The sequence below is a fragment of the Bison bison genome, unplaced genomic scaffold, assembly GCF_000754665.1.
Source record: "Bison bison bison isolate TAMUID 2011002044 unplaced genomic scaffold, Bison_UMD1.0 scf7180017864197, whole genome shotgun sequence".
Lineage (NCBI taxonomy): Eukaryota > Metazoa > Chordata > Mammalia > Artiodactyla > Bovidae > Bison > Bison bison.
Genome location: NW_011494769.1, coordinates 1322192 through 1332749, shown reverse-complemented (window position 1 = coordinate 1332749; position 10558 = coordinate 1322192). Strand labels below are relative to the sequence as shown.

The 10558-nt window shown below is 41.7% G+C and overlaps 1 protein-coding gene across 1 annotated transcript in view; it reads right to left on the bottom strand.

Moving 5' to 3' along the window:
• Positions 1-1489: 1489 nt before the first annotated feature.
• The window catches only part of LOC104991624 (transmembrane and coiled-coil domain-containing protein 5B-like), a 15625-nt gene continuing 6556 nt past the window's right edge, over positions 1490-10558 (bottom strand). The window contains 4 exon segments of the mRNA XM_010844174.1: positions 1490-1688; positions 2966-3009; positions 3272-3347; positions 5936-6067. Coding sequence (XP_010842476.1) covers positions 1490-1688; positions 2966-3009; positions 3272-3347; positions 5936-6067 — 451 coding nt within the window.

The window sequence follows — 10558 nt, the reverse complement described above, 5'->3', positions numbered from 1 at the left end:
AACATTGTAACTGCTGCTCATCATCCTTTCTTTCCTCCTCCCCCATATCTTAATACATCTGATATTTTTATATTTCAATAATTTATTATCTGACTCTACTCACTACAGCTTCCCAGGTGGCTCAGTGGTAAAGAATCTGTTGTAACACAGGAGATGGAGGTTTGATCCCTCAGTCAGGAAGATCCCCTGGAGGAGGAAATGGCAATCCACTCCAGTATTCTTGCCTGGGAAATCCCATGGACAGAGGAGCCTGGTGGGCTACAGTCCATGGGTTTGCAAAGAGTTGGACATGATTTAGTGACTGAGCATGTACACACCCACCACAATGAGAGCAGAGATTCTTTTGCTGTTTCATTCATTGCTTTAATCCCAGAGCCTGGACCAAGAAAAAGGTTCAATGAATATTTGTTGAATGAATGAATGAACGAATACTAATTGGACTTCTTAGAGCTCAGACAATTGTCCAAGACCCATCTTTCTGCTTCAACTTGTTAATCACACGCCTGCCTTTTGGAGGGAAGCCCGCTGAAATGCAATAGAGCTTGTATTTGACCACAAGAGGGTGGTGTTGATCAGTTTTTCTTTTTTTTTTTAGGAGTCTTGAGACCACTCATTCACCCTCTCCTCCTTAGACCCCCAAAAGAAAATGTGGGATAGGGTCATGTCTGCAGCCAAAGCGAACACACAATGTGTCTCTTCAACCTCGACATTGCTATGCAAGTGAAATTCAGTTAAAACCTTTGCAAGAGAATGGTCTTGGAAGGAGAAAAGTCACCAGAAAGCAAGGGCCTCAGAAATGCATAGGAGGAAGGAGCTGCAAAAGGAAGATGCCTCCACTACTCAGCTTCAGTATCCAGGAGACGCTGCTCTCCAAGGAGTCTTTGTAAAAACGTTATGCTTGGGGCCATGTGTGCTAATACAGAATCTAGGTATCAGAAGCCCCACCCTCAAGACAGTAATGATACTGCAAGGCAGAAGTGGGCAGGCCAGTAAGGGAAGCCTGGAAAAGGTGGCAGCAGCATTTGGATGATCAGAGGAGGCATTATGGGAGGGAAGGCATTTGAATTATGATTTGATTTTATTATAGCACTTGAATTTTAGGGTAATTTTCTTCTCAATTGAGAATGAGTAACCATCTGTGTACATGTAAAAGGTCAGCTTTTCAGGCAATCCCACTCCTATAAGACATAGAACAATATAAAATAAGAGAACTTTAGGGAAGATAATGTATGGTTATCTTCCCTAAAGGACCCATGGACCAAATTCTCAGACTAACACAGTGAACTCTGATCAAACATATGTTTTATTTGAAAGAGAGACACTCTGGAGAAAAAGCATGGGAAGAGAATGAAATGAAGAGGTCAGATGTCAAAGCAGCAGCTCTGAGTCAGAGCTCCTACTTCTTTCCTGGCCCATTCCCCACTTGGGGGCTAGAGCCATGCCCTCCTCTCCACTTGGGTGCAGTGTGAAGCCCCCGGATCACTCCAGACTAATGTGGTAGAACTTCTTCCACCTCTAGAGTGAGGAAGGGAAATAAGGCATCCCTCAGCCTCGTCAAAGTTTCTCTGCTCATGACCACGGGCAGGGCGTCCACAAGGAGGTCTGGGTTTATGTACTGCAGGTAGAAAAGCACGTAACCCAGCAGCCTAAAGAAGATCATGACCACGAAGATAAAGTACCTGAAATGCCTGCAGAGAGACATTCATCGTTAGCGTAGGGGAAAGAGACGGCCTGGGAAGCAGCAGCGGGAGGTGAACCTCACCTTCGTAAATGACGGTGAATCGCTTTGGTTGGGCCGGCCTGATGAGGACGTGGGGCATGCAGACATAAAGGGTGAGGGCAGGGGGTAGGTGATAATAGAAAAAGACTGATGTGGTCGTGAGGACTGGGATACAGCCCTCCTGACTTCTAAGCCCTCCAACAGAATAGATGTCCACACAGAAGAGCTGGAGATGCAGAAGGATAAGACCTTCCAGGTACTATATATGCAGGCCTTTGTGGGGGTTGTCACAAGAGATCCAGAACTGCACTCTTGAGAGTCTCTCATCAGTGGTCCTCCCCACTCTACTAGAGCAAGAACTTTTAGACTGTGAAATATGTCTGGGCCATCTCTGACATTAACATCCACAGAAAATGATTGGGTTGTGGGTTTTTTGTTTGTTTTTTTTTTTTTTTGCTAAACATCAAGTGCCAAAAGAAACCAACTTGGGAATTCCCTGGTAGTCCAGTGGTTAGAACTCCATGTGGGCTTTCACGGTTGAGTGTGCAGTTTCAATCCCTGGTCAGGGAACTAAGATCCTACAGGTCACATGGTGTGGCCAAAAAAGAAAGGAAGGAAGAAAAAAAGAAAATAAGGAAGAAAAATAAACTGAAACAATAATAGGTTGTGTGCATGTGTTTTCTTGTGTGCACCCAAGAAAATTCCACCCTAAAAACTGGCCCAAGGCTTTCCATCTTTAACTATACTAAAATGTCACAAATTGGAGCTTTTCATTAAAGTGCCACATGGAGCATCTTAGTCTCCTTGTTTCAAAAATTAAAAAAGAAAAGGCACGGAGTTCATGTGATTTTTTTTTTCTCTAAAATTTTACAGCCTGCAGTAAAAGAACTAAGAAAATTAATGCACCTTAAACTCTCTTTCCAGTAAAGAGGAGAGCAGATTATCAGGTTCAGGATCTGAAAAATAGAAAGGAGCCCTACTATGAATCTTAAGAGTGGAAATTGAAATTAAAATGCAAGCTTCACCTTAAACGTCTCCAAAACAGCCATTTTCTCCAGCCACCAAGTCCTACATAACTCTGGTTTTCAGAAAAGAAGAAAGGGAGAGATGGCAGAAATCTGGGGCTGCCTGATATTTTCTGGTTGGTGGATGTGTTTATCCTTATTCTACATGCTCTTATCAAGTCCTTACTGCTACAGACTGAACGTGACCTAGACTAGGAAAACAGAAGATTCTACCACTTACCTGTACCAAAAGATTCTCTTCTGTTTCTTAACGATGGTCTTCTCCTGTGGGAAGCAATAAAAGCCACAGGTGTGCCTGTCCATGTGCTCATAAAAAGGCAGTGTAGTAGGGTGGCTAAGAGCTTGACCCAGGAGTCACTGCTCTGCCACTTCCTAGCTGCTGTGGTGTGAAGCAAGGTACTGAGCCTTGTTAATTTCCTACCTCTAAGGTTATTGAAAAGAAGGGATGGGACCAGGGGGCAGGAAGGGGGAAGCCAGGGTATGAAAGGACAGAGGAAAACTCCAATTTGGGACAAGGAAAACTTACCATATTGCTTTGGATGGTCTCCACCAGAGTTGACCCCGGTTTCACTATTTGGGTGGCGTTGTTCTGGGCTTTGCATCTGGGTGACAAAGATCAGATCCAAGAATTAAGTAACATAATCTGTGAGACTGATGAAAGATGCTTTTCTAAGTCATGCAATGTATGTGATTTATTTCCTAGATTCTTGATAACATTCACAAGGCTCAATATTCAAAATGCATAATTGGTCAATATGCAAAGAAACAGGAAAAGGTGGTCCAGTCTCAAGAGAAAAGACAACCAATGAAGAGTAACCATGACACAACCCTGATACTGGATTCACACTGCAAAAATGTGAATTCTGTCTCGTGCTGGCAGTTCAAACTTCAGTTCAGGTCTGATGTCCTCAGCTGGCCACAGAATGCCTTGGGAGTGCATGGTTTTGGAGGTCAGCTTGTGATTTGGTCAGAATTTAGATAAAACTCAAGACTCTCCATCTCTAGCTCTCTGTTTTTTAATCCAGCAGTTTGACCACACTGAGCTCTGTCCTCTAGTTTCTATCTCAGGAAGACTGTACAGTTCCCTCAAGACTTTTAAATTGACCTTCACATCAAGTTTAGCTTACCCTCAGACTCAGTTCAGTTCAATTCAGCCACTCAGTCATGTCGGACTCTTTGCAACCCCATGGACTGCAGCATACCAGGCTTCCCACTCCATCACCAACTCCCAGAGCCTACTCAAACTCATGCCCATCAGGTCAGTGATGCCATCCAACCATCACATCCTCTGTCATACCCTTCTCCTGCCTTCAATCTTTCCCAGCATCAGGGTCTCTTCAAATGACTCAGTTCTTCACATCAGGTGGCCAAAGTATTGGAGTCTCACCTTCAGCATCAGTCCTTCCAATTAATATTCAGGACTGATTTCCTTTAGGATTGAGTGATTAGATCTCCTTGCAGTCCAAGGAACTATCAAGAATCTTCTCCAACACAACAGTTCAAAAGCATCAATACTTCAGCACTCACCTTTCTTTATAGTCCAACTCTCACATCCATACATGACTATTGGAAAAACCATAGCTTTGACTAGATGCACCTTTGTTGGTAAAGTAATGTCTCTGCTTTTTAATATGCTGTCTAGGTTGGTCATAACTTTTCTTCCAAGGAGCAACCATCTTTTAATTTCATGACTGCAGTCACCATCTGCAGTGATTTTAGAGCCCAAAAAAAGTCTCTCACTCTTTCCATTGTTTCCCCATCTATTTGCCGTGATGGGACCAGATGCCATGATCTTAGTTTTCTGAATGTTGTTTTAAGCCAACTTTTAAACTCTCCTCTTTCACTTTCATCAAGAGGCTCTTTAGTTCCTCTTCACTTTCCACCATAAGGGTGGTGTCATCTGCATATCTGAGGTTAGTTATTGATATTTCTCCCGGCAACCTTGATTCCAGCTTGTGCTTCATCTAGCCCGGCATTTTGCATGATGTGCTCTGCATATAAGCTAAATAAGTAGGGTGGCAGTATACAGCCTTGACGTACTCCTTTCCCGATTTGGAACCAGTCTGTTGTTCCATATCCAGTTCTAACTATTGCTTCTTGATCTGTATACAGATTTCTCAGAAGGCAGGTCCAAGGTGGTCTGGTATTCCCATTTCCTTAAGAATTTTCCACAGTTTGTTGTGATCCACAAAGTCAAAGGCTTTGGCATAGTCAGTCAAGCAAAAGTAGATGTTTTTCTGGAATTCTCTTGCTTTCTTGATGATCCAGTGGATGTTGGCAATATGATCTCTGGTTCCTCTGCCTTTCTAAGTTCAGCTTGAACATCTGAAAGTTCATGGTTCACATACTGTTGAAGCCTGGCTTGGGGAATTTTGAGCATTACTTTACTAGCATGTGAGATGAATGCAATTGTGTGGTAGTTTGAGCATTCTTTGGCATTGCCTTTCTTTGATATTGGAATGAAAACTGACTTTCCAGTCCTGTGGCCACTGCTGAGTTTTCCAAATTTGCCAGCATGTTGAGTGCAGCACTTTCACAGCATCATCTTTTAGGATTTGAAATAGCTCAACTGGAATTCCATCACCTCCACTAGCTTTGTTCACAGTGATGCTTCCTAAGGCCCAGGACTTCACATTCCAGGATGTCTGGCTCTAGGTGAGTGATCACACCATCGTGATTATCTGGGTCATGAAGATCTTTTTTGTATAGTTCTGTGTATTCTTGCCACCTCTTAATGTCTTCTGCTTCTTTTAGGTCCATACCATTTCTGTCTTTTATTGAGCTCATCTTTGCATGCAATGTTCCCTTGGTATCTCTAATTTTCTTTAAGAGATCTCTAGTCTTTCCCATTCTATTGTTTTCCTCTGTTTCTTTGCATTGATCACTGAGGAAGGCTTTCTTACCTCTCCTTGCTATTCTTTGGAACTCTGCATTCAGATGGGTATATCTTTCCTTTTCTCTTTTGCCTTTAACTTCTCTTCTTTTCTCAGCTAATTGTAAGGCCTCCTCAGACAACCATTTTGCCTTTTTTCATTTCTTTTCCTTGGGGATGGTCTTGATCCCTGCCTCCTGTACAGTGTCACGGACCTCCATCCATTGTTCTTCAGGCACTCTGTCTATCAGATCTAATTCCTTGAATCTATTTGTCACTTCCTCTGTATAATTGTAAGGGATTTGATTTAGGTCGTACCTGAATGGTCTAGTGGTTTTCCCTACTTTCTTCAATTTAAGTCTGAATTTGGCAATAAGGAGTTCATGATCTGAGCCACAGTCAGGTCCCGGTCTTGTTTTTGCTGACTATATAGAGCTTCTCCATCTTTGGCTGCAAAGAATATAAGCAATCTGATTTTGGTATTGACCATCTGGTGATGACCTTCAGACTAAATGTGATCAGATGAGAAAATCGCCTCTTGCCTTTCCCTTCTTCCAATTGTCAGTGCCCCCTCCAGAATTTGCTTGGTTTTATTCACTCTCCAGGGCCTTCTGATTGTTCATTCATTTGTTTTATTCTGTTGCTCAGAGTTTAGAACTGTGTCCTGCCAGAGGGTCAGTTCCAGTAAAAACTTTTAGACTTTTCATGGGAATCTTTTTGTAATCATCAAATATAGAAGAAAGGAGAGAAACAGCCCAGATTTCAGGATCTGGCCTTGATGGAATAGTTTGCATCAGGCTAGTCCATCTCTACAACCAACTATAAAAACTGGACAAAGTACATAAACAGCCATTTGAATGAATTAAAGAATGCAGTCAGAAGATGAGAGGATACATATCCTGAGCAAAGTAAAGCATACTGAGATAATCCCTTCATTCATCCCAGGCCTTTCCCCAAGGGCACTTGTCAATTTGTGGTACAGTGAAGAGTCCAAGCAGCAAGTGGAAGCATCAGTTGGCTGAGACAGAGATTGGAGTTTAATTCCCTAAGGGGGAAAGTCCAAGGAAAGAAGGAACCATAGAAAAATGAATTCAAATATCTGCATGAACTTCCCTTAAAGTGATAGCTGGCTCTTAAGCTGTATATGAGTAGCTCAGGATTCCAAGAAAGCCCAGAAAGCAGAAGATGCCTCAAGAGCTGAGAAAAGATTATAGTAGTCATGCTGTTCTGGGAAGTAGAATTTGGAGTTTGAGACCTGTTACACTCAGACCCTGATGCTGGGAAAGATTACAGGCAAAAGGAGAAGGGGTGATAGAGGTTGAGATGATAGGAGAGGGTCACTGACTCAGTGGATGTGAATTTGAGCAAACTCTGGGGGATAGTGGAGGACAGAGGAGCCCGGCATGCTGTAGTCCATGGGGTCACAAAGAGTCGGGCATGACTTAACAAATGAACAACAACAAACATGGAGACAGAGACTGGAGTTTAAGATTGTGAGAGGGAAAACCCAAGGATGGGTTTCAGTCCTGAATCTATCTGAACTATTCCAGCTTCCTGCCCTTCATTGCTGCTGTTCAGTCTCTCAGTCATGTCCGACTCTTTGCAACCTCATGAACTGCTGTGTGCCAGTTTTCCCTTTCCTTCAATATCTGCTGCTGCTGCTGCTAAGTCCCTTCAGTCATGTCCGACTCTATGTGACCCCATAGACGGCAGCCCACTAGGCTCCTTTGTCCCTGGGATTCTCCAGGCAAGAACACTGGAGTGAGTTGCCATTTCCTTCTCCAATGCATGAAAGTGAAAAGTGAAAGTGAAGTCGCTCAGTAGTGCCCAACTCTTAGCGACCCCATGGACTGCAGCTTACCAAGCTCCTCCACCCATGGGATTTTCCAGGCAAAAGTACTAGAGTGGGGTGCCATTGCCTTCTCTGAATATCTCCTGAAGTTTGCTCAAATTCATGTCCATTGAATCGATGATGCCATCCAACCAGTTCATCCTCTGCCTCCTCCTTCTCATCTTGCCCACAAGCTTTCCCAGCATCAGAGTCTCTTCCAGTGAGTTGGCTCTTCACATCAGGCTGCCAAAGTAATAGAGCTTCAGCTTCAGCATCAGTTCTTTCAGTGAATATTAAGGGTTGGTTTTCATTAGGATTGTCTGGTTTGATCTTCTTGTAGTCCAATTAACTCTCAAGTGTCCTCTACAGCACTACACAGATCGAAAGCATCAATTCTTCGGTGCTCAGACTTCTTTATGGTCCAATTCTCACATACATACATGACTACTGGAAAAACCATAGCTTTGACTATACAAACTTTCATTGGCAAAGTGATGTCTCTGTTTTTTAATTTGCTATCTAGGTTTGTCATAGCTTTTCATTTAAGGAGCACGTATCTTAATTTCATGGCTGAAGTCACCATCTGTAGTGATTTTGGAGCCCAAGAAAACAGAATCTGTTTATACTTTTCTCCCACCTATTTGCCCACTACTATGAGGTGATGGGATTGGATGCCATGATCTTCATTTTTTGAATGCTGAGTTTTAAGCCAGCTTTTTTACTCTCTTCTTTCACCCTCATCAGGAGGCTCTTTAGTTCCTCTTCACTTTCTGCCATTAGAGTGGTATCTGCATATCTGAGGTTGTTGATATTTCTCCCAGCAATCTGTCCTTGGGTGAGTCATTTATTAATTCCTTTGCTTTGGAGGGATAGCAGTACATGAATTTTCAACTGTGCAGAGGACTTGTGCCCCTAACCCCCACATTGTTCAATCTATAAATGAATTTTATTTTTATATACCATTAGTAATGAATTAGAAAATCAAATTAACAATTTTTTTATTTACAATAGCATCAAAAATACCAAATATCAAACCTAGGAATAAATCTGATGAAAGATGCACAAAACACTATAGAAAACTACAAAACATGTTTAAGAAAAATTAAATAAGATCTAAATACATGTAGGGATAAAAATGTTCATGACTTGGAAAACTCAATGTTGTTTAGATATTGTTAATCTCCATATTTATCTATGAAGTGAAGTGAAGTGAAGTCGCTCAGTTGTGTCCGACTCTTAGCGACCCCATGAACTGTAGCCCACAGTCTCCTCCGTCCATGGGATTTTCCAGGCAAGAATATTGGAGTGGGGTGCCATTTCCTTCTCCAAAATAGATTCCATATAATTATAATCAAAATCTCAGCAATTTTTTTGGTAGAAATTTAGAAGCCAATTTTAAAATTTATATGGAAATTCGAAGAGCCAAAAATAGCTCAGATAGTCTTGAATAGTCTTGAAGAAAAGCAAAAAGTTGCAGAACTTAAGATATGCTAAATCAAAACTAATTAGAAAACTAAATTGTGATTGTAATCCCTGTCAGTCAGTCAGTTTGGTTGCTCAATCATGTCCGACTCTTTGCGACCCCGTGGACTGCAGCACACCAGGCTTCCCTGTCCTTCACCAACTCCCGGAGCTTGCTCAGACTCTCATCCATCGAGTCCGTGATGCTATCCAACCATCTCATCCTCTGTCGTCCCCTTCTCCTCCTGCCTTCAATCTTTCCCAGCATCAGGGTCTTTTCCATTGAACCAGTTCTTCACATCAGGTGGCCAAAGTATTGGAGTCTCAGCTTCATCATCAGTCCTTCCAATGAATATTCAGGGCTGATCTCCTTTAGGATTGACTAGTTTGACCTCTTTGCAGTCCAAGGGACTCTCAAGTGTCTTCTCCAACACCACAGTTCAAAAGCATCAATTTTTGGTCCAATTTTTTATGATCCAACTCTCACATCCATACATGACTACTGAAAAACCATAGCTTTTATTATACAGACCTTTGTCGGCAAAGTAATGTCTCTGCTTTTTAATATGTTGTCTAGGTTGGTCATAACTTTTCTTCCAAGGAGCAAGCATCTTTGAATTTCATGGCTGTAGTCACCATCTGCAGTGATTTTGGAGCCCAAGAAAAGAAAGTCTGTGACTGTTTCCATTGTCTCCCCGTCTATTTGCCATGAAGTGATGGAACTGGATGCCATAACCTTTGTTTTTTGAATGTTGAGTTTTAAACCAGATTTTTCACTCTCGTCTTTCATTTTCATCAAGAGGCTTTTTAGTTATTCTTTGCTTTCTGCTATAAGGGTGGTGTCATCTGCATATCTGAGATTATTGATATTTCTCCCAGCAATCTTGATTCCAGCTTCTGCTTCATCCAGTCTGGCATCTTGCATGATGTACTCTGCATATAAGCTAAATAAACAGGGTGACAATATACAACTTTGACGTACTCCTCTTCCAATTTGGAACCAGTATATTGTTCCATGTCCAGTTCTAACTGTTGCTTCTTGACCTGCATACAGATTTGTCAGGAGGCATGTAAGGTGGTCTGGTATTCCCATCTCTTTCAGAATTCCGGTAGTCTATGCTTGTAGTCTACACCTCTATCCTTGTGTAGTACTGGTGCAGGATAGAGGCACAAACCAATGGCACAGAATAAAATATCCAGAAACAGACTCACACATATATTAATATGTCACCTTACTTGTAAAACAAGGCACCACTGAAAATGCATGCTCTTTTAAATAAATGATGCTGGGCCAACTGGCTACCCACACATGGAAAAAAACACATCTTGATCTCTACCTCACACCACACACACAAAAAACAAATTTTACATGAATGTTTACATTCATTTGAATGTAAGAGGCAAAACAAACAGAAAATTCTTTGGCAAAGCATTAAAGAATAGTTTTATTACCAAGAAAAAGTACTGAGCAAAAAAAGAAAAGAAAAAACTTTCATGGATTGGATTTCCTTAAAATTAAGAAATTTTTTAATCAAAAGATTCCATTAAAAGAGTAAAACAGAAAAGCCATAGAAATGACTGTAACGTGTGTTTGTGTGTCCATCCATAACTGATGATGGACCTCATTAAAAAATATAAGGAAATCCTAT